We start from the raw sequence: 22,470 nt of genomic DNA on the forward strand, positions 1-22,470 counted from the left end.
GCCCTAGCCTTCTCTCTGTCCCCCTCGGGCTAGTCTGTGTCCTTGTACTTGCTGAATAGCTCAGCCTGGGTCCCAGCCCAGGGCTTTTGCCCCTGATGGCCCTCCCTCTGCTCTTGATTTTTTCTTATGCTGTGGTTTAAATGTCCTGTCCTCAGATGCTGTCTCTAGCCCTCCCCACCTGTCACTTTTGGCAGAATGACCGACACTCCTGAGTGCTCTTGTTGCCAGGCCAGGGGATGCCTGAGCACTTCCCAGGTGTGACTTTATAAAGCCCTCCCAGCAGCCCGCGAGGCGGTGCTGTCCCACCTTAAACACGAGCAAACCACGGCACAGCTTGGCTGTGTAGCTTGTCCAGCGTCACGCGGGTGGCAACTAGCAGGAGCAGGCAGTGTGGCTCTGAGGCTTGCCTGGGAACTCCCAGCAGCGTTGGTATTTGTAGTTCTCTCACGCGCCTGCTTACCCGTCCTCTGATCCTCGGGTTTCTCTCCCCCGCTAGACTGTAGGCCCTGAGGGACAGAGATGGAGGTCATGTCTGTCTCCCCAGAGCCAGGAGCAGGGTCCACTTCATGTCCCTGACATGGCTTGGCACAGTCGGCTGTTGAAGAGCCTTGAGGATCTCACTGATCGCTGCCTCCTGCTCTTCCTGCCCTGGGTGGTCCCTCCCAGTCCAGCGCACAGCATTTCTGAGGTTAGGGAATAAAACGACAGTGGCCTTCCACTCGGGTGTCACTTCTTGGCTCGCTTGCTCTGAGGGATGCCAGCTGCCCTGTCGTCTGGACAGGCCCATATGAGTGAGTTTCATGTGGATTGTCTCCCAGTGAAGCCCGGGGAGGCCAAAGGCCCAGACTCCACCTCAGTGGCAGCTTCCTGAGATACCCTGAGCCTGAACCACCCAATTAAGCTGCTCCCAGATTTTTCCCCAGTCTTGGGGGTTGAACCAGGCTGACTAATCCCACTTTTCAGGTGGGCAGGCCAAGGCAAAGAGAGCTGAAGCCATTTTCTTGGGAACACACAGCCAGGGAGGGGAATCTGAGCCTTTGGCCACCATGCCATGCTGGATTTAGACTCTGGTTCAGGGACACGTCAGCACCCTGCCCGTTCTCCCGCCTCACCCCGTATTGGCTTCATAAAATCCGGTCGCGTTTATCCTTGCTGGTGTCTTCGTGCACTGAGTCCTGGGACTCAGGATGAAAAGAGCAGGACAAGAAGAGGCCCTGGGAAGGGCCCAGAGCTGGACAGTGGTCTCTTTGTCCACAGGGTGGAGGTGGCTTGGGCTGCTGCCCAACGGGGCCACCCCAGCATGTGGCTGGAACAAAGCACCGGAATCCACTGCCTGCCCATGTGGGCGTCCTTGAGAGACACCAAGCGGCAGCGCCGAGGGCAGCAGGGGACAGGCTGAGTGCACTTGTAACCACTGCTGTTCCCGTGTTCAGCCTGGGCATGACCAGCTGTGGCCTCAGTTCCTGTTTCTAGCTGTGCCACTTATAGGAAGACCCGCAGGGGTTACTTCCTCTGGCTGCTGCCTGGCTGGTGGCCCTCTGCCCGTGGCTCTGACACTTGTACCCCCCCTCCCCCCCCGTGGGGGTTCTCTTACAGGAAGACCTTAGGGCAGGGCCAGGCACATAGTAGGTGCTCGGTTGTAAGGTGGGGTCAGCAGCTTGGTGGCTAGAGCCTGAGGGTCTGGCTGTGGACGAGGATCTTCCCTTGCTGACCTGTTGCATCCCAGTTGCTTCAATTGGAGATGAAATCTGGTGTTGGAATAGTCCTTCAGGTGCATGCATTACACCTGCTGTGGACCTCACGGTTCCTGGTATTCCCGTGAGCACTTGATAATGTTTGGCGGTAAGTCTGCAGGGGAACAGAGAGACACTATACGCAAGGTTTGGCTCTGGGTTGTTAATTCCCAATATGCTGTGTTACCTCAGGCATGTTAATTCACCTTTCTGAGCCCCAGCTCAACCATCACCTGATGCATAGCTCCCTACTTTGGAGGCTGGCTATGAGAGTAGCACAGTGTTTGGCATACAGTTGGTGCTCAATAATGCAGAAGATGATCACCTTAGTTATTCTTTTAGTTGCACAGATGTGCAGTTTCTTGCTGCTGAGGTGACCCCTATTAATTCTGGCTCTCTGTGGTGGTCTTGGTACTCACCCTGGAATTTAATGGCACAGACCCTGCTGTACCACCGTCCAGCAAGACATGGTCCTTGTGCCCAAGCCTCCCAGGCTCTGACCACAGGGTGGATGTGGAAACAGTCAACGTTTAATGTTTTACATTTTTGTTTATTTATTGTAACATAGCAGTCTCGCCCCTCATCCATGGTTTTGCTTTAGGTGGCTTTCGTGACGACCCACATTAGTCTGAAAATATTAGTAGTTGTCTGACACTTTTAAAAGAGGCCACATTCAGGCTAGAGGTCTGGCTTAGTGGTGGAGCACTTGCCCAGCATGTGCGAGGCCCCGGGTTCCATCCCTAGCACCCCCAACCCCTCCTCAAAGAGACCATATTCACATAGCTTTTATTACCGTTGCAAGTTGTCCTGTGTTTTATTTTATTTTGAGGCACTGGGGATTGACCCAGGGCACTGACCACTGAACTGTAACCTGCAGCCTTTTTACTTTATGTAAGTGTGTTTCTTACTTTGAGACAGGGCCCTGCTAAGTTGACTGACAGATGCATTCTCTCCACAAGGCACCTTCCTGTGGGTAGGGATGCTAGACAGTGCTTTGGTACTGAGCTTGGGGCCCCCTTTCAACAACAAGATCACCAGCAAGACAACACAGAAATGAAGACAAAGGTGACACTAAGGTGACCATAAAAGGGGCACTGGCCTGAGCATGACAGCTGAAATAAGGCAGCGCTGCCTCCCTGTCCAGCCGCAGCCAGGAACATGCCCACAGCCATTCAGTCTTTCTCCCCTTAGCACGTGTTTGCAGGAGACTGGGAAATCTCTGTGAGTCTGCATTTTAAATAAGGATTTGAAAATAAGGAATCCGTGAATAATGAGGATTAATTGTATATCATAATTTGGGTTTGATGATAAGAATTTCCTCATTTTAATTCTAACAGTATTCTAAACTGAGCCATTGGGGTGGGGGTGTTGCTCAGTCATAGAGAGTATGCTTAGCATATACAAGGCCCTGAGTTCGGTCCCCAGCATAAGAACAAACAAACAAACTGAACCACTCAGTATACTATGATCACTTTCCATTTCCTGAACAACCTTGTGTTTCCCCGGGGGTTATTGATTGCCTTTGTATTTGTTTGTTCTCTGTCTTTAGCTCCACTTCAAGTCTGAACTAACTCCACGTCAGTTGTCTCCTGTCGTCATTTATACCGTTAGATAGACTGTTAGTTTCATGGCTTCCAGGCTCTCCAGGCTAGGCTGCCTGGGCCTGCTCACAGCCATCCTCCTGTGATGAGGGTCAACATCCCTTCTTTTGTGGTTTAAATCTCTGTCCCCTGACTCCCTCATCATCCATTTCTTTGGTTTACTCCAAGGAAGCACATGTTTTGGAGCACATCTTTATTAGCTTTAAAGAAATATAGCAAGGAAATTAAGTTTTTGAGAGGCTGTATATATAAAACTATATTTCTATCTTCACACTTGACTGATTGTCTGGGTATAGACTTCTAGGTCGGAAATTCTCTTCCTTCAATCTTTGAAGTTATTTCTCATGTTCTTTTTACACTGTGGTTATTGTTGAGAAGTCTAAAAACCTTTTGGTTCCCAACACTTTGTAGTGACCTGATGTTTTGTTGTTATTAGTTTTGTTGTTGTTTGTTTGTTTTTGGTACCATGGATTGAACCCAGGGGCCTTAACCACTGAGCCACATCCCCAGCCTCCTGAGTCACTGAGATTACAGGCGTGGACCACCATGCCTGGCTATTTTTTTTTTCTGGAACCAGATGGGTTCTTTTCAAGGTGATGGGCTTTTTCTATCTATTTTGTGGTCCATTGGCAGGACTTAGGTCAGTGAAGTTTTCTTGAATGATGTCATTGGTGATTTCTCACCTTTATTTTATTTTATTTTGGAATTCCTGTTCTTGAATGCATAGAATAGTGTCTGGCTTGAGAATTATTTGTTCAAAGAATGTGGGTGTTGAACTCTAACACACACACACTCTCTCTCTCTCTCTCTCTCTCTCTCTCTCTCTCTCTCTGTACTGGGCATTGAACCCAGAACCTTTTCCATGGTAGATAAGTAAGTACTCTCCCACTGATCCAAAACTCTAGACTTTTCTCCTATTTTTTTTTTCCTCTCTTCTGTTCTACTTTCTGTGTTTATTTGAATAGTTTTTTTTTTCCTTTATCCAGTTTGGATTTGCAGAATAAGTGAGCAGGGAGTACAGAGAGACCCGGTTAGAACTCCTGCGCTGCGCTGCGCTGCGGCTCCTTGGTAGCCGCGTGGTGCATTGATCCAGCGGATGAGCCGGGATCCTGCCGCCTGAAGACCCTGGTTCTCGCTGGACCTTCGCGCAGCCTCTGTGTTCGCATTCTGTCGTCTTCGTATTTAAATTTTCCAGGGTCCCTTTTTCGTTTTCACAGAAGCTTTGTTTCTGTTTTGCGGCGCCGGGGCTGGGACCCAGGGCCTCCCGCCTGGGAGGTGGGCGCTCTGCGGCTGAGCTCTGTCTGCAGCGCCCCCTCCACATTATAGACAGGGTCCCCGAGTGATCCAGGCTGGCCTCGACTTTGCAGTCCTCCTGCCTCAGCCTGCGGAGTCCCAGGGGTCGCGGGGTGCTCTGTGGCAGGGCGTGCGTGCTGATGGATGGCTTGATCGGCTTGATCTTCAGAGGATAGACGGACAGACGGACAGACGGCAAGGCTTCCTCAGAACCTCACTGTCCACTCCTCTCCCCATAAAAGGAACCTCGGGGCTGGATGTAGCTCCGGGCGGTGTCTTCCTGGCACCCATGAGGCCCTGAGCTACATCCCCAGCTCTGGGGGGAAAAGTCTGTTGTCCCCATCCCCATCCATGGTGAGGCCCAGGGAAGGAAGGCCTGCCGCAGTGTGGGCATGTGGGCTGCCTCAAGTGGCTTGACACAAGAGGAATCTGTTCTCACAGTCCCGGAAGCCAGGCCTCAAAATCCAGCTGTCAGCAGGGCCACACTCCCTCCAGAGCCCCGGGGAGGGTCCTCCCTGCCTCTACCAGTGGTGGTCTTCACCCAGCCATCTTCACACAGCTGTCCCCTCTCCCTGGCCTGTCCTCTTTCTCCTGTCGCTGTCGTCATCTCTCAGGACTGAACCGGGCCTCACACATGCCAGGCGAGCACTCTTGTCCCACGGAGCCACACCAGGTCCCCTTCTCTCCTCATAAGGACACTAGTCCTGCACTTGAGGCCACTGGGATCATCCAGGGTGACCCCACCTCGCAGTTACTTTAGCTACATCTGCAAAGACCCTGTTTCTAAGTCAGGTCACATTATGAGGCTCTGGGTGGGGACACCCTTCAACCCACCACAGCTGCACAGGCAGAGGCCAAGCTGCACTTGAGCCAATCTGTGGGACACAAGCATGGTCCTCAGAGCAGTGGTCAGTGCTGGGCTGGCAGCTGTCTGACGTGGTCGACAGACAGATGTGATCTCTGATCTCCCGGAAATGGACAAAAGAGTCCTGGAGACCAGTTACAGAAGGTGGCTGTTTGAGATCGTGATGAACCATCTGAAGGGGGGAAGATGGGGCATGATTGTATCAGTCACCTATTGCTGTGTAACAAATTGCCCAGAATTAGGGATGCAGACACTGATGACTATTTATTATTTCCTATGGCTTCTGTGGGTCAGGAATTCAAATATCACCATTTCCCCCAGTTCTGCCATGTCATGTCTGGAACCTCAACTGGAAGATTCCAAATCCAGGATCAGAATCATTTGATATCTTAGGAGCTCAGAGGTGTTGCCGGAACACCTCTCCTGGTGGCCTGGGCATCTGCACATCATGGTGCTGGGTGACAAGGGCCAGGCAGGCTTCATGCTAGACAGAAGGTGTCCAAATTGTGCCCCAGCTTCAGAAGTCACAGCCCTGCTCCTGACACATGCTGTTCATGAGAAGTAAATCCCCTCCTCTACCCGACTCGGGAGGAGAGAGCCCACCTTTGGAAGGAAGGACCATCAGAGAATTTGCAGACACATTTTATAACAGCCGCAGTGTACCGTAGTGTGCGTCTTAATCCCAGCAGCTTGGGAGACTGAGGCAGGGGGTTTGCAAGTTCAAGTCCAGCCTGGGCGACTTAGAGACCCTGACTCAAAATGGATAATAGAAAGGGCTGGGGACCTGGCTCAGGTGCAAAGCACTTGTCTAGTGCCCTTGAGGCCCTGTGTTCCACCCCCAGGACCAGAAAAAACAAACAAACAAACAAACAGACTCAGTCACAGTGATAGACACTGGGTAGGGCCAGGAGGGCCTCTGAGTGAAGGCTCAGAAGGTGGCGCCATGGGGCTGTGGCAGAGGATTCTAGGCACAAACCAAGGCCCTGAGGCAGCCACTGTTTGCTGCTAAGCAAGAGAGAGCAGGCGGGAGGGGGAGGAAGTGAGGTGAAGGGTGGACAGGTCATGCCACCAGGTGCCTTGAGGCCACTGGGAGGATGTTTGACTGCAAAGCAATAAGGACCCCAGGAGGACCAAGAGAAATGTGAAGACCTTTTATGATTATGGAAAAGTTCAAACTACAGAAATATAGAGAATAAGGTAACAGCGAGCCCTGGGCACGTTCCTCTTACCCCATTTTGTGTTGCTATAACAGAGTGCTGGAGGCTGGGTAATGTATGAACAATAGAAGTTGATTGCTCACCTCTCTGGAGGCTGGGAAGTCCAAGATCCAGAGGTGCAACTGGCGGGGCCTTTGCTGAGTTATTCTGGGTGAAAGCCAAAGGGCAAGAAAGCAGCCCAGAGGATGTTCGTATGGGCGGGCAGCAGGGACAAACTATTTTTTTGGAGGCTTGGGTGCTAGGCAAGTTCTCTTCCCCAAGCCACATCCCTAGCCCTTTTATTGTTTTATTTTGAGACAGGGTCCGCTAAGTTGCCAGAGCTAACCTCCAACTTTCCATCCTCCTGCCCCAGCCTCCCGAGTTGCTGGGATTACAGGCGTGCGCCACTGTGCCTGGCCCAAACCTGCTTTTATAACAAACCTACTCCTTTCATAGTGACATTGATCCCTCCACAAGGACAGAACCCTCATGACCTCGCCCTTCTAAAAGGTCCCACCTCTCAACACTGTGGCACTGGGGATGGAGTGGGGGGTGGGTGGGTGGGTGTTTGACTGCAAAGCAGTGAGGACCCTAGGAAATGCCACACCTGGGAGAGCAGCAGGAGAGTCACTCAGTCTCTGGCCCCACTGCAGAGTGGCCTCGCCCTGAGACCCTGTTGCATGAGAGGGTCCCTGGCCTCGCCAGCTGGGGCCACCTGACCTGTAATCCCCAGACACCCCGAGACACCCCTCGGAGACTGTCCTGGGGAGGACTGTGGCAGCTCACTGTAGCCCAGGGGCAGGGCCTTGGCTCCTTTCCTCCTGAGTCTCCAGGGCCAAGGGTAACACAAGTCCCTGTCCGCCCGGAGAGGGAGGGGCAGGCTGAGGACAAGATGGCGAGTGAGTGGAGTTCACCTGGAGGTCCTGGAAGCAAAGCAGGGGCGGGCAGGGAGCCCAGCAGGGTGCAGTACAGAGAAGGTCCAGGATTGCCCTGGGGAGGGTGACAGTTGAGCTAGGTCTGGGCAGGGAGCCACAAGGATGTCAGGGAAGAGGGCCCCAGGCGGTGGGCCCAGCTGTGCAAAGGCCCGGATGCAGGAGTGCGCAGGAGCTTGGTGGGGGTGAGGAGTGACCGGGAACAGGGTGGGCCCAGAACATTCCCTGAGCCCTGCCAGTGCCTGAGTCTGGCACATTTGGGGGACCCTGTGCTGTGCTGGGGCAGAGGTGGGTCCTGCTGGGTGAGGCCCCCGGCTGCCTGGAAGAGCCCCTGCAGGAGGGGAGGATGCTGGGAGGAGCCAAGTCGGGGTGTGTGTCGTCGTCCAGTTGCAAAGACCCGGTTCCCTGCTCCTATCCAAAGGGCAGCTGGAGGAGCCTTCGGGGGCTTCCAAGGTAAGCGCCGTCCCAAGCTCAGAGTCCTGGGAATCTCCTCTGAACCCCGAGCCCTTGCTTTAAAACTCTGCTGATGCTTGTCCCGGCACCCCTGCCCGCCTGTCTCCGTGGCTCCTCTGCGGGTGTGGGCCTGGCCCTGCCCATCATGGACCTGTCCTCCCTGTCTGGCCCTCGTCTGATTCCCCACCACCCTGGCATCCACTCTGGTCCTCAGAAGCGCCTCCTTCCTAGGCCTGTCCCAGCCTCAGGGCCTTTGCACTGGCTGTGCCCCCAGCTGCACTGTCAGGTGCACCTCCACCCCCCCCCCCCCAGGCCCTGTGCAGGTGCCACTTGCCTCTCGGGAGCCTCCCCCACCCAGTTCTCCTCAGTCTGCACTGCCCCTTGTCACCATTGTCCCTGGAGCTTGCTGGTGTAGTGCCTAGTGCCGGTGAGCCTCTGGGGGTGAGACCTGGTGGGCTTCGTCCACTGCTCTGACCCTGGAATAGCGCCGGTAGACAGGGAGGGTGGGGAGGAAGGGAAGGACGGTGTTGGGGAGCCGGGAGCTCCTCCTCCTCTTCTTCTTCTTCTTTTTTCTTAGCGGATGTTCAGTCCGTGTCCCCACAGTGCTGGAGGCCGGGAAGCCCCAGGCCCAGCCAGTCGTTTGCTGTCTGGTCCCCTGGCTGGCAGAGGCGCCCTCTGTGCTCTGTGGCAGGGCACTGCTGTGCACACGTGGGGTCCAGAGGTGGGCGGGACCCTTGCTGCAGAGCCGCGGGGGGGGGGGGGGGGGCAGGGGGGGGCAGGGTGGGCGGGGCGGATGGACTTGGCAGTGATTTTGACAGGGCGGGGCGCTGGCCCTGGGAGGCAGGCGGGAGGAGGTGCCAGCGCTGCGCTCCCCCGCTCCCGCGCTCCCCCGCTTCCCCGCTCCCCGGCAGGGCTGCTCGGCCAGGGCCTGGGGCCTGGGCCGGGAACCAGGCGGAGGAGGAGCTGGAACCACCAATTTCCCAAGTTGTAAACTGAGAAATGCCAGGTCTCCTAGTCCTTGAGCTAAAGCAATTCTTGGTAACAGGTGAAAGTTTTCAGAGGTCACTTCTCGCCCAGCTCACGCCTGGCGGAGGGGCAGCGGCTCAGCCATGTGCTGTTCAGGGACCGCTCCTGGCCTCCACTGACCCCTGTCCACTGGCCTGCCACAGACCCTCCCGCCCACCCTGTGCCTCCGCCATCTGTTCTGTCCCTCCCCTGGGAGGTCCCTGACCCTGTCTGGGCGGAACAGCCCCTCCCCACGCTGCACACAGCAGCCACCTGTGCCTAGTGCCTTGCAGTGACTTGGGGTGGCGCCGGCCCACACAGGGCTGGACCCTCATTGTGGAGGAAGCATGTGGAGTGGGAGGCAGGGTGCAGGGGTCATGGTCAGGAGCTTGGGACATCTTCAGAGAGAGAAGGGTGGGATTTGGCCCCTCAAGCAGCTGGAGAGAGGACAGGGGGACTCCATTTACACCAGAGTGGCTTTTCCAATGGCCTCTGTCCTTGGTCCCCTGAGACATCCAGCAACCAAATGGTTAAACGCAGCCCCATGCTGAGGCTCTGTGCTGCTCCCTGCCAGTGACACTGTCCTGTCCCCCCTTCCCTGCAGCGGCCTCTCTGTTCTGATTCGCGTGCGACTGGAGCTGCGGCGGCACCAGCGTGCTGGCCACACCATCCCGTGCATCTTCCAGGCTGTGGTGCGGCGGCAGCCCGAGCGCCTGGCCCTGGTGGACGCCGGCAGTGGCGCCTGCTGGACCTTCGGGCAGCTGGACACCTACTCCAACGCCGTGGCCAACCTCTTCCACCAGCTGGGCTTTGCTCCGGGCGACGTGGTGGCCGTCTTCCTGGAAGGCCGGCCTGAGTTCGTGGGGCTGTGGCTGGGCCTGGCCAAAGCAGGCGTGGTGGCCGCGCTGCTCAATGTCAACCTGCGGCGGGAGCCCCTGGCCTTCTGCCTGGGCACCTCAGGTGCCAAGGCCCTCATCTACGGCGGGGAGATGGCAGCGGGTGAGGCCAGGCGGATGTCAGGTGGGCGGGGACCTGGGGCTGCCCCAGGCAGGGAGCCGCTGGGCCCAGGCCTCAGAAGGGGGCCTTCCAGGACTGGGCCCCGAGGCGCGAGGTCGGGCGGCCGCCTGCTGCAGAGAGACCGCATCCTGGGCTTTGGGAGGGGGCCTGTCTGGCCGTGGCCGTGGCCGTGATGCTCGTCTTGGCCTCAGCGGTGGCCGAGGTGAGCGGGCAGCTTGGGAAGAGCCTTCTCAAGTTTTGCTCTGGAGACTTGGGACCCGAGGGCGTCCTGCCTGACACTCACCTCCTGGACCCGATGCTGAAGGAGGCGTCCACCAACCCCCTGGCACAGTCCCCTGGCAAGGGCATGGACGGTGAGTGCAGGAGGGTCCCTGGAAGCCTGCCCCGCCCTGCCCCCTGCCTCCAGTACCCAACGCCCCTCTCCTGCAGATCGGCTCTTCTACATCTACACGTCGGGGACCACGGGGCTACCCAAGGCCGCCATAGTCGTGCACAGCAGGTGAGGGGCCTGTGGCTGTCACACCAGCCCCCGAGAGTGGCCCAGCATGCCCCCTGGGTCTGTGGACAGACACCCCCAATTAAATGAAACCCATGGCCATCTCAGGACACCTTGTGTCATTGTCCTGGGACCCCACTAGTCCGCCTACCTCTTCCCCATATCCAGCCTGTCCATGGGACCTGTTCCTCATTCGTCCACTTTTCTCAGTGCTCTGCCCAGCTCTGCTGGACCTGCCCCTGCTCAGCCTCCTGCTTCCCTGACTGCCGCCCCCTCCCCAGTTTTGCTCCCCTCATTGGCTGCAGGAGGGTTAAAACCCTAAATCAGACCTTCCCTGCACCTGGCTCCCCTCACTGCCTTGGGATAAACCCCACTCTCTGGTCCTGCCAGCCCTGGCACTTCCTAGGTGTTGTCTGCCACCTCTTCATCCCTCACTCCTTCCTCTTTGGCCCCCAGCTCTTCTAGCTGCAGGGCCTTTGCACATGCTGTGTGCTCTGTCTGGACAGCTTCCCTAGTTCATTCCCATAGCCCGGGCCCACTGGATCTGGGGGCAGGCCGGCACCTCCCCAGACAGTATCCCTCAGTCTCCCCTGGGTCACCCTCAACCTCCAACCCAAATCCCTAGACTGTCAGTTATTTGCCGCACGTTCCTCTCCAGCTAGCCTGAGCTGGTAGCTCTGGCGGCGTCCAGCATGCTTGCCCACCCCCAGTCCCTGGGGGACTGAGGCCCCAGCCCCTGCCCTCCCGCCCGTCCCTGTAGGTACTACCGCATCGCAGCCTTCGGCCACCACTCCTACAGCATGCGGGCGGCGGACGTGCTGTACGACTGCCTGCCGCTCTACCACTCTGCAGGTACCACGGGGCAGCCCGGCTGGGACAGGCCTTGGGGGTGGGGGCGGGCTGGCGAGCCCTCACCGAGCCCACTCTCTGCAGGGAACATCATGGGCGTGGGGCAGTGCCTCATCTATGGGTTGACGGTTGTCCTCCGCAAGAAATTCTCAGCCAGCCGCTTCTGGGACGACTGCGTCAAGTACAATTGCACGGTCAGGCCCCGCCCCTTCCCTGTAAAGCCCCGCCCCCTGCCACCCAGAGCTGGGAACTGCGCCCCTTCTCTCTCCCTGCGCGGGGGGGGGGGGGGGGGGGGGGGTGTGGGGTGTGTCCAGGATGAGGAAGGGAAGGCAGCCACTGTCCCTGAGTTTGTCCAGCCCCTGGCCAAAAGGCCTCTGCGCGTTGGGACCTGCTTGGAGGCAGGCAGAGGCGTCGCCCCTTCTGCACGTGGAGGAAACGGGCTTGGGATGCAGCTGGGATGGGACTGGGGGGCTGCTCCTGAAGAAGGCCTACGGTGCCTGGACTTCCCGGGCCTTCCCTGCGGGGAATGAGGCAGTGGGCGGAGCGGGCGCAGGGCTAGGGGACCAGGGGGCTTAGCAGAGGGCAGAGGTGGAGGCGTCTGCTGTCCCCGAGGTAGCTGGAGGGCCTGGGGGTGGACCTGAGGTGCAGCGGGTCACACCGCTGGGCACGGCTCTGGGCGGGGCATCCTGGAGGAGAGTCCCCTCCTAGGCCCTCCTACAGGAGCGCTGGGAGGTCCTGCTGGGAGGGTGGCCTTGGGGACCCGCTGGCCAGCTTTACGGAAGCAGAGCAGCCGGCTACGAGAGTCCCAACGTGCTTGAATATGAACAGGAAAGCGGAGGGTCTGTGGGCGCCCTGTCACCCTGCCCCAGAGGCCCGGGGAGCCCCGTGCTGCCCCTCGGCCCTCGGCCACACCCGGTGTTGTCGTAGCAGCCGGGATCCTGTGAGGACGTGTCAGCAAAGCCTCGGAACCATGAGACCTTTGTAAGATTTTGAGGTGGAACTCATAGAATTTGCCGATTTGAAGTGACCAGTCGTTGGCCGCATGTGGGCTCAGCGGCCAGGCCTTCCCTGGGCTCTGCAGCGTCATGGCCGTCTAGTTCCAGAACGTTTCCCTCTTCTAAAAGGAGCCGTCCCTTGGCAGCCCCTCCCCTCCCTGGGCAGCCACCCGTCCAGCCTCCTGCCTCTTGGATTTGCGTGCAGCAGACCTTCCATGGGGGGAGGGTCGGCGGAGGGGTCCCCCTGTGGCCTTTCGTGTCTGATGGAGAAGACTTGGTTTGGCAGCGTTGGGTGGAACCAGAGATGCTGGGCAAGGGCCCTACGCTGAGCGCCCCCATGTAAGGACTCCTTAAGACATAACCTCAGCACCCATGGGCACAACCACAGAGTGACAGTGATTTCTCAGTGTCATCAGGAATCTGGGCAGTGGCCCAACCCCAACCCCCAACTCACCAGGTCAAAAGTGGCTTTTTTCTTTGTTTCTATATTTAAAAAAATGAGTATCCAGCAGCCTGCGGGGACTAGCTGGTGAAGGACCCTTCAGCTGGACCACCCCGCCCCGCCCAGGACATTCGGTCCTTGTCATTTATGTACTGAGCTTCACGCTTTCCCACTCTAGACATTGCTGGAGCGTCCCCTAGCATGGTCCTTTGTCACAGCATTTCACACACACTGGGAATTGGGTGCAGCACATTGGCATTTAGCCAGGCCCTGTTGACCTTCGGGACTGGTCAGTTTTTGAGGCGGGGGCTGTCCTGTGCCCCCTAGGATACCTAGCAGCGTCCTTGGCCTGGGACCACAAGGTGCCAGGGGTGACCCCCTTGACCACAGTGTCCCTGGGGAGTGGCTTGGCACCTGGCTGAGAACCTCCAGCTTCTACACCTGACCAGCTCCAAGTTCACCTCTGTTTGGCAGGTTCCCGTGGGCAGGGCTCTGCCTTTGTCCTTGCATTTTGCTGAGCCACTGTGCACTGTCCCCCAGCCCTTCAAAGCCCGTCCGTCAGTTTCCGAGAAGCAGGACTTTTGTGTCAAAGAAAAGGTCTGTGGCGAACACAGAGGGCTCTATAGGGCACAGGGACAGGATCTTGGAAGGTCAAGAATACCCAGAGAACAAGAGCATGCATTCGGGCCCAGGAATCCGCCTCTGGCTGGAGCGTGGGAGGAACCGCTTGTGAGTCTGCAGCCATGTCCACAGGCCCCTCGCAGTGGCCTGGGAGGCCCAGAGGGAGGCCGCAGGCTGTCATCTAGAACCGGCTCTCCTTAGCTCCACAGAAGAGGAAGCTGTGACCCGACATATCTTCAAGCACAGGCCAAGCGTGCTGTGCGTCTCCCCACTTGAACTGTGTGCCTTCAGGGTACGAGGTCCCCTGGCACAGGGGAGCCCCAGCTGGGGTTCTAGGTCATAGCCTGTTCCTGGTCCCTGTCCAGGTGCAGCTCTGCAGACTAGAGGTCACAGCACAGAGACCCAGGGCCTGCTTCTCTGGCGACTCCACGTCTTCCCCTTGGCTCTGAGTCTGTCTGCAGTCCCAGCTGGCAGTAACCATCAACTGTCTGCTCTTGCTGTGTGACTGGGCCTCAGCTGAAAAGCTAGGAGCTGAGCGCTGCTCTGATCACCTGGTAAAAGACTGGGGGGCAGCTGTGAATTTAGGCGGAACTTTGTCGGTGGAAAGGAAGCAAAATCCTAACCCCACATCTAAACTAAACCTTGGTTTTCTCAGGAAGGGAATTACTCATAGAAATGGCGAGGCACACAGGGACAGCTTCAGGCATGTTTTGATCCAGGAGGGCCTCCATCTGTTTCCATTTCTGGTTTTCAGCTTTCTCTTGGCTTCCTGAGTGGTCAGCTTCCTTCCTTACCTGGTCTCCAGGAGGGTCCTGGGCAACTCCAGGAGGGAAGGAATTGCTCTTCTAACTTTCCAGTGCTGATTCTCATTGGCTCAACTCTGGTCCAGTGCCCATCCTTAAACCAATCAAGTTGGGCTGGCTGGGTAGCCCAGGCTGTGTTCCCCGTTCTCTCCCGGAGACCCGTGGTTCAGGTCTGGGAACCCAGGGCGAGAGCTCTCCATGGGAGTGTGATCTGGGTGCACTGTGTCCCCTCCTCTCTGGGCTTTGGGGCCTTCATCTCCAGGCGCTGTGCTTGGCAGGTGCTGTGTGCTCACGTGTTCGTATATTCTCAGATATTTAGTAAATACCTGCAGGGAATGCCTCTCAGTGGCTGTGACATTTGAGCTGAGACCCGAGGACCTGGGCAGATGCATTTGGAGGGAGCTGCTGTCAGACAGAAAGTACTGCATGTGCAAAGTCCCTGAGGCGGAGACTGAGCGGAGGGAGCAGCAGAGCCGAGGGAGCTCTGGAGACAGGAGGAGAGAGGGCCAGGTGGAGGTGGTCACATGCTGGTTTTGCACTTGATTCTGTGTCTGGACGTGCTGAGAGCAGCCTGGTGGGCAGTCCCGGGCAGCAGCTGCTTCCTTTGGACTCTGACCAGCTTCAAACCTGATTCTGCTACTCACCAGCTCCATGACCTTGGTCCATTTACCCAAGTGAGCCTCAGTTTCTGTCTGTAGAGAGAGCAGTCATTCAGAAGGCGGCCCCAACAGGCCTCCAGGGCCCCTGGGGCACCCCGGAAGTGAGCCCAGGAAGCCGAGTGGGGATGGAAAAGGCGAGACAGAGAGGGGAGGTACTCTGAAGGGGGCGCCAGTGAGCAGATGATTTGCGGGGTCTCAGTCCCATTGCCCCCCCCAGCTGAGTGGCTCCACCCCAGGGGCGACCCTGTGGGCAGCCAAGCTCAGCCAGTGGAGGCTCTGGGGACAGCATCAAGTGCGTGGCCTTTGGGCTGAGCGTTGCCCTGTGAGGTGCCAAACCTCCGCAGGCCTTGGGGCCGTGTGCCCGCGAGGCTCGACCAGGATGCGCCATCCCCACGAAGCAGTGTGGGGGGACGGAGGGACAGACCACTGAGAAGTGTGAGGCCAAGCTGCCTGCAGACAGAAGCAGCGTCCCAGGTGGTGACTGAGGATGTGGCTTGATGTTGCAGCCGTCATCATCCCTGTTGGGTTGGCTCCCAGGCTGGCGAGGTCCCCGTGTCAGCCCAGCCTCGGTTCCCCCAGGTGGTGCAGTACATCGGGGAGATCTGCCGCTACCTGCTGAAGCAGCCAGTGCGCGAGGCCGAGGGGCGGCACCGCGTGCGCCTGGCCGTGGGCAACGGGCTGCGGCCGGCCATCTGGGAGGAGTTCACGCAGCGCTTCCGCGTGCAGCAGATCGGCGAGTTCTACGGGGCCACCGAGTGCAACTGCAGCATCGCCAACATGGACGGCAAGGTGTGCGCCACAGGGCGTCAGCCCCAGGGCGGCCCGGGGACGGCAGGCTCCCTGGGCCCGGGCGTAGGGTGTGGTGTGGGGACCTGTGGGGTCCCCGATGCACACTAGAGGGGCAACGCGAGGCCTGCATAGACCCTGTCCGGTGTGTACTGTTAGCGATGTGACCGTCACACCTAAGTGGGAGGGGTTCAAGTCACAGCATAGCTGTGGGCCCGGGCAAGGGCCTCAGCCTGCCTGAGCCTTGTCTCGGTGTGACGTCTGCAGGGCGAGCAGGGCCCTGGGGATCCAAGGCACGTGGAGGTGCAGCTCTTCTCCTAGGCAAGTCACTTGAGGCTCTGGGGCTTTGCTTTCCTCCTCTGTGAACGGGGCTGCCAGCTATTGACTGTGTCATCATCACACATCACAGCACGAGCTGAGCGCGGAGCCCCCGGGTAGTGGCTCTGTAAGCCGGACACATGCGTCCAGGGTTAGCAACCGGGATTACGTCCATTCCGCCCTCGCATGCCCCGCCCCTTTGGCTCCACCTGGAGGCTGGGGGTGCGGCGTGGTAACCCTGATAAAGCAAGGGTCCTCACTGCGCATGTCTGTTGAATGGCCAGCTCTGGAGGGCACGCTGGCGTCCGCTTGGGTTGCTGCTGTAACGCTCCCTTCACTGCCCAGCGACACAGTCACCTTGAACAAGCATCACTGTCCACAGCACTGAGCAGGGCAGGGCTGGGGGCACTGCTGCGGTGGTTCCTGGCCTGGAGGATCTTATGACCTAGAAAGTGTCCTCCAGCCAGGTCCCTGCGCGAGTCTGCAAGGCAGGACGGGAAGGTGGCATGGGCTTGGGGACAGGATGCTGCCCTTACCAACAGGATTTTGCAGAGGTCCCAGACCTGAGATGACCTAGGGGTGCTCAAGCCCCCGGGTCAGGGGAGGCGCCGTGTCACTGGGGACGTTCCCCTGCGCACCCAGGCCTTGCTGACCCAGTTCACCCACCCAGGTTGGCTCCTGTGGCTTCAGCAGCCGCATCCTGACCCGCGTGTACCCCATCCAGCTGGTGAAGGTCAACGAGGACACCATGGAGCTGCTGCGGGATGCCCAGGGCCTCTGCATCCCGTGCCAGCCCGGTGAGCAGCCCCCCCCCCCAGCCGCCCCTGGGGAGCTGGGACCTCCGCCGCCCGGCCACCGGGCTGAGGCTGAGTTTGGCCTCCTCCGCAGGGGAGCCTGGCCTCCTGGTGGGCCAGATCAACCAGCAGGACCCACTGCGCCGCTTCGACGGCTATGTCAGCGAGAGCGCCACCAGCAAGAAGATTGCCCACAGCGTCTTCCGCAAGGGTGACAGCGCCTACCTCTCAGGTGCACAGCCTCCAGGGGCCTGGGGGCTGGCCGTGGGGATGGGGGCCGCGGTCCTATCTCTGCCCTCTGGCCTCCACCAGGTGATGTGCTGGTGATGGATGAGCTTGGCTACATGTACTTCCGGGACCGCAGCGGGGACACCTTCCGCTGGCGAGGGGAGAATGTTTCCACCACGGAGGTAGAAGGTGTGCTCAGCCGCTTGCTGGGCCAGACAGACGTGGCCGTGTACGGAGTGGCTGTGCCAGGCAAGCTGGGGAGCGGGGTATGGTCCTGGGGTGTGGAAACCTCAGGGAGCCCGGCCAAAAGGGGCTTGAGGTTGGATGCCCTTGGGCAGTGCACAACCTAGATAACTATACCTGGCAGACCAGCTGGGAGCCCTGGATCTGGAGTCCATTCGCATGCATGATGTCATCCAGAAAACGGGATCATGACAGCATCCTTCCTGAGGGGCTCAGGGGGTGGAGCAAGAGCTTTATAAAATGTTTTTTGCTTTGGCAAATGTGATCCCAGGTGGGGAGGACGGGAGATGAGAGAGCCAGGGCTACCTGGCAGTGGTGGGGGGCTCTCAGCTGCACCTTTGTCTCTAGGAGTGGAGGGAAAAGCAGGCATGGCAGCCATCGCAGACCCCCACAGCCAGCTGAACCCCAACTCCATGTACCAGGAGCTGCAGAAAGTGCTGGCACCCTACGCCCGGCCCATCTTCCTGCGCCTCCTGCCTCAGGTGGACACCACAGGTGTGATCACCCCACCTTGCTGTCCATCCCCCACCTGTGTTGGCGCAGCCACCATTTAGTCATCTTCCTGAGTCAAGCCCGGGGCCCCTGTGACGCATGGTCCACGGCCGCTGGCCCTGCTCTCCTGTGCGCCTTCTCGTCTTACGTACATGGTCACCTCTCCTCTCCCCACACCCAGTCCACTCGCCCTCCTGAGATGTGGGCGCGTCTTTTCATTTTCTGGGAAGTTCAAGTGACTACCTCGAACCTTTCAGGTTGCTCTCTGTAAATTGCCTGTTCACAGGTTTCACCCTGTTTTGTGTTGGCCCATGTCATTTCCTGCCTCCCTGTCTCCCTCCCTCCCTCCCTCCGTCCGTCCATCCCTCTCTTCCTCCCTTCAGTACTGGTGGTGAACCCAGGGCCTCGCACATGCTAGGCAAGCGTTATACTGCTGAGCCACGGCACCCACAGCATATTTTTTTTCCTTTGTCATTTTGAGACAGGGTCTCATTAAGTTGCTGAGGCTGGCCTCAAATTTGTGATCCTCCTACCTCAGCCTCCTGAGTTGCCAGGATTACAGGCATGAGCCACCATGCCTACCTTCATTTTCTTTTTGATTGGTAGGAATTCCTTGTAATGATTTAGGTGTTAGTTCTTCAGCTGTTTGTGTATGTCATATTTTTAGTTCAATTAACCATGATAAATAGCAAATATTTACATAATGCTATGCACCAAAAGTTGTACACATCTCTTTTCATTTACCTCTCAACCTCCTATGGAGTAAGTGCTACCATCAACCCCATTTGATAAAGAAACAGGCACAGAGAAGCCAAGTAATCTGCCCGAGGTCACCCAGCCAGCAAGTGGCAGAGCTGGGACTTGAATGCATGTGTCTTGCTCTGTTTGTGCCTTTGTTCTGAGATAGGTCTATGGCTCTATCATCGATTTATCTATTTTTCTTTTTCTGTGGTTGGAACTCAGGGCCTCAGTTATGCTAGAAACGTGCTCTAAAACTGAGGTTGGCCCCAGAAACCTGCATTGTGGTTTTTAAAGAATTGAGATCTGTCTTCCTGTGAAATGCACACTGGACTTCTGCTTCTCTGTCCCCTCCTCATGTCCTTGTGATAGTACCACGAGGTCTGACCCTGTCACCACCCCATGTGTACCACAGTCGAGTGAGGAACTATCTGCTAAGGATGTTTGGCAAACTCGCTGCCCCCAAGCAGCTGCCCAGAGCGAGCCTTCCCACCGGCCCTGGGCTTGGTGTTCTTGGGGTTTTACAGTTCAGTACAGTCATTCCCCAGTGTCCACCGGGGATGGTTCCAGAATCCCTGTGGATACCCACATTTGGAGACTCACGTCCCTTCTATGAAAGGGTGTGGTATTTGCACAGAACCTGCAGCGTCCTCCCATAGACTGTCAGTCCCGTCTAGATGACTTAGAACGCCCAATACAAGGGAAGTCCTGTGCGCAGAGTTGATACTATGTTATTAGGGAATGTTGACGAGAACAAAGTCTGTCCATGTTTAGGGCAGGTGCAGTTTTTCTTAGAGTCTCCGATGCAACTATTCAACTGCCATTATGGTGCCAAAGCAGCCATGGACGATGCATGAATGAATATTCAGGGATTGGGCCAATAAAACTTTATTGACAAACAAGTGGCGGGCCACATGTGGCCCACAGGGCCTCGGCTGCTGGGCTCCATTCCTCTGTGTGACAGACACAGCCCTGCCTCAGGGTGGGGGTTGCACGGGGCCAGGGCACAGTGGCTTCTCTGCGATGGGGTGATCAGGGAGCCCTTCCTGGAGGAGGGGGCTGAGCCACCAGAGGCAGCCAGAGTGGGAAAGGCCGGGAGGAACCCGAGAGGGAGTGCAACTGGGCCCTGGGAGCGCCTTTCCCAGGCTCCTGTCCCCCTCCACAGGCACCTTCAAGATCCAGAAGACCAGGCTGCAGCGCGAGGGCTTCGACCCCCGCCAGACCGCGGACCGGCTCTTCTTCCTGGACCTGAAGCAAGGCCACTACCTGCCCCTGGACGAGGGCGTCTACACCCGCATCTGCTCGGGCGCCTTTGCCCTCTGAGGTCCCTCCCTGCCAGCTGAGACCCCGCTGAGTCTGGTGGGCCCTGTCCCGGGGCTGCCCCTCCTGCCCAGCCACTAGCCACATGCCGGCCGTCTGCAGGGTGCGAGGGACCGAGCCTCAGCGTCCTGCTACTCCGCGCCCCTGCCCCTGGGCACCGTCTCCGCGCTTCCCGGGAGCTCCGTGTGCGCAGGGCCCAGCTGCTCTCCAGGTCTCATCCCTGTCTTGTGTCCCTGGACCTGGAGCAGGCGTCCCGTCCTTCTGTGCCTTAGGAACCGCCCAGGCCTCCCGCTGCGCTGGTTCCAGATGTTTAGGGCTCCAAGAGGCCCCGCCCTCCCCGGGAACGAGGGGCCCATCCAGGTGCCTGGCCCCGTCCGCGGAGTCTCCTGTCTGGGCTGCTGCCCTTTTGCACTTTGCCATCCCTGACCCTCCTGGTTCCCCCATTCCCCTTCCGATGCCCTGGAAGCTTCCAGAATGAACTGTGACAACTTGAATGTGCCCCTGCCCACCTCTGTCTAGATGTCTCTGTTCAGGTGTCTCCTCAGAGCGCCCTCTAAGGGGCCCTGAAGACTGTCCGGGCTACCCAGCCCCCTGCTTCCTGTCCCTGGCAAAGGCCCTGTGTGTCCCCACTTGTGTGACTGCTGGAAGGACCTGGGAGAGGGCAGCAGTGGTGTCAGGGAGATCTCCTGCCAGGGGGTGTCACCTGAGGGCCTCAGGGGGGTTCCAGCCTGTCAGACATACTCCCAGCAGCCACTCCTGAGGGTCCCAGGGGTTCTGCTAGTGACGGTCAGACCTTATGTTGTTGGTGACATCTGTGCAGTCCCCTTGGGGCAGCTCCCTCGCTCCCTTCCTCTCACTGGTGGCTCATCTTGGACCCATGTGCCAGCCAGTTGCAGTGGCCACCCAGATGCACATTACCCTCCTGCAGCAGCACCGTCCAGCCCTGAGCGGGGTGGCAGTGGCGAGTGTCCCCACCCTGCCTGGCAACAGCTCCACGCAGGGCTTTGTTCCCTAGTGGATTTTAAGAAATAAACCTGCAGAGCATCTGGCACCTGCCGGAAGCCCAGTGGCTCCTTGTCCTTCACTCCCGTGGTGCAGAAGCCGGGTGGACCCCACAGTCGGGTCAGAGGAAGGGGCTTCTCGTGGTCAGGACGGACGGCGTGCGCCTGGCTCATCTCCAGCTAGGATCAAAGACACCAGGCCCAGCCCTGGAGCGCTGGAGCCAGGCTCTTGTGAAGCTCCGCATCGCACTTCAGCAGCTCTGTGTACAGTTTGCTGAGAAACTGGTGAAAAAACACCAGGTTACTGAGGGACAGTCATGGCAATTATGGCTCAAGGTGGCTGTGGTAAGGTCAAGCTGGATACCTACCAAAAAAAAAGCCAGCTTTTTGTTATTACAGTGAAGTACCTGAGGCAGCCTACGTTATAAAGAAAAGAGGTTCAGTTGGCTCATGGTTTTGGAGGATGGAGGCCCAAACAGCACAGTGCGTCCCTGTGAGGGTCTCTCTTGGCTGCATCCATCATGGCAGGAGCCTGTCTGTCTGTCTCTCTCTGCCCCCCGCTTCTTATTAAGCCATCAGGACTCAAAATGGGGCCCCGCCCTGGTGGATCTAATGATTTCCCAAGGACCCCGTCTCTCAACTCCAGGAACGAGGTGCAGGGAAATGCAGTCCTTGCCAAGAGCACCTGGCAAGAAGGTGTCCCAGCATCCCTTTTTCCTGTCCCAAAGCCTGTGACTGTTATGTACTTGTGTTCAGGAGGCCCCTCCAGGGGTGAGACACACCCTGAGGACCTTAGGATCAAGCTCTGGGGTTTCGTGTGTGTTGGGGTTGGAACCCGGGCTTGCACGTGCGTGGCGGTGCCCGACCATGAGCTCCGGCTGCAGCCCTGTTATTTTCTTTATTTTGAGTCAGGGTCTTCTAAGCTGGCCTCAGACTGGGGTCCTTCTGCCCCAGTCTCCTGAGCAGCTGGGATTACCGACAAGGGCACAGTCTCCAGCTAAAATCGTTCATAATTTTGTGCATGAAACCCAGTTCCATGGTGTGCAGTTTCCCCCATGGCATAGTTTGCTCTAGGAGTTTGCTCTGGGGGTGGGAAGGTAGCTCCGCAGCAGAGCAGGTCCTGGTACACCGAGGCCCTGGCTTGCTCCGCGCCCAGAAAAGAAAAAAATGCATTAAAAAATTTTTGGAGCATTTCAGATTTCATTTTTTTTTTTTTTTTTTGGATTAGGGATGCTCAACCTATGTCACACAAAACAGCTCCACTGTCCTAAAAGTCCCTGTGCTCGGCTCTTCAGCCCTCCCTGTCGCCTGGCAGGTGCTGCTCTTGCTTTCCCATGGTGGCAGCAGCAGCCGCCTGCTTCTCAATTTGGCTTTCGCTGGCAAAATGCCTGTCGGTCTCCACCGTGCCTCCTTGTGGCGAGCTGCTCCAGTTTTGACTTGATTTTGGAGGTGCTGGGCTGGAACCCAGGACCTCCTGCATGCCCAGCACCCACTCACCACTGGGCTGCACCCAGCCCTGGAGAGTTCTGGAGGTTTTTTTTTTTTTTTTTTTTTTTTTTTTTTGGTACCAGGGATTGAACTCAGGGGCAC

At 57.8% G+C, this 22,470-nt stretch overlaps 1 protein-coding gene across 6 annotated transcripts in view; it reads left to right on the top strand.

The window, feature by feature from the left end:
* The window catches only part of Slc27a1 (solute carrier family 27 member 1), a 24,349-nt gene extending 3,409 nt beyond the window's left edge, over nucleotides 1-20,940 (top strand). For all 6 annotated transcript variants that reach the window (XM_078037788.1, XM_078037787.1, XM_078037790.1 and 3 more), the window contains 11 exons: nucleotides 9,683-10,077; nucleotides 10,287-10,448; nucleotides 10,525-10,594; nucleotides 11,352-11,443; nucleotides 11,525-11,634; nucleotides 15,540-15,749; nucleotides 16,735-16,861; nucleotides 16,953-17,090; nucleotides 17,171-17,335; nucleotides 17,678-17,824; nucleotides 19,725-20,940. In XM_078037788.1, coding sequence (XP_077893914.1) covers nucleotides 9,683-10,077; nucleotides 10,287-10,448; nucleotides 10,525-10,594; nucleotides 11,352-11,443; nucleotides 11,525-11,634; nucleotides 15,540-15,749; nucleotides 16,735-16,861; nucleotides 16,953-17,090; nucleotides 17,171-17,335; nucleotides 17,678-17,824; nucleotides 19,725-19,882 — 1,774 coding nt within the window. In that variant the 3' untranslated portion in view covers nucleotides 19,883-20,940. The remainder of the gene's footprint in view (nucleotides 1-9,682; nucleotides 10,078-10,286; nucleotides 10,449-10,524; nucleotides 10,595-11,351; nucleotides 11,444-11,524; nucleotides 11,635-15,539; nucleotides 15,750-16,734; nucleotides 16,862-16,952; nucleotides 17,091-17,170; nucleotides 17,336-17,677; nucleotides 17,825-19,724) is intronic.
* Nucleotides 20,941-22,470: the final 1,530 nt, after the last annotated feature.

Source organism: Ictidomys tridecemlineatus, chromosome 2 (genome assembly GCF_052094955.1).
Source record: "Ictidomys tridecemlineatus isolate mIctTri1 chromosome 2, mIctTri1.hap1, whole genome shotgun sequence".
NCBI classification, from domain to species: Eukaryota; Metazoa; Chordata; class Mammalia; order Rodentia; family Sciuridae; genus Ictidomys; species Ictidomys tridecemlineatus.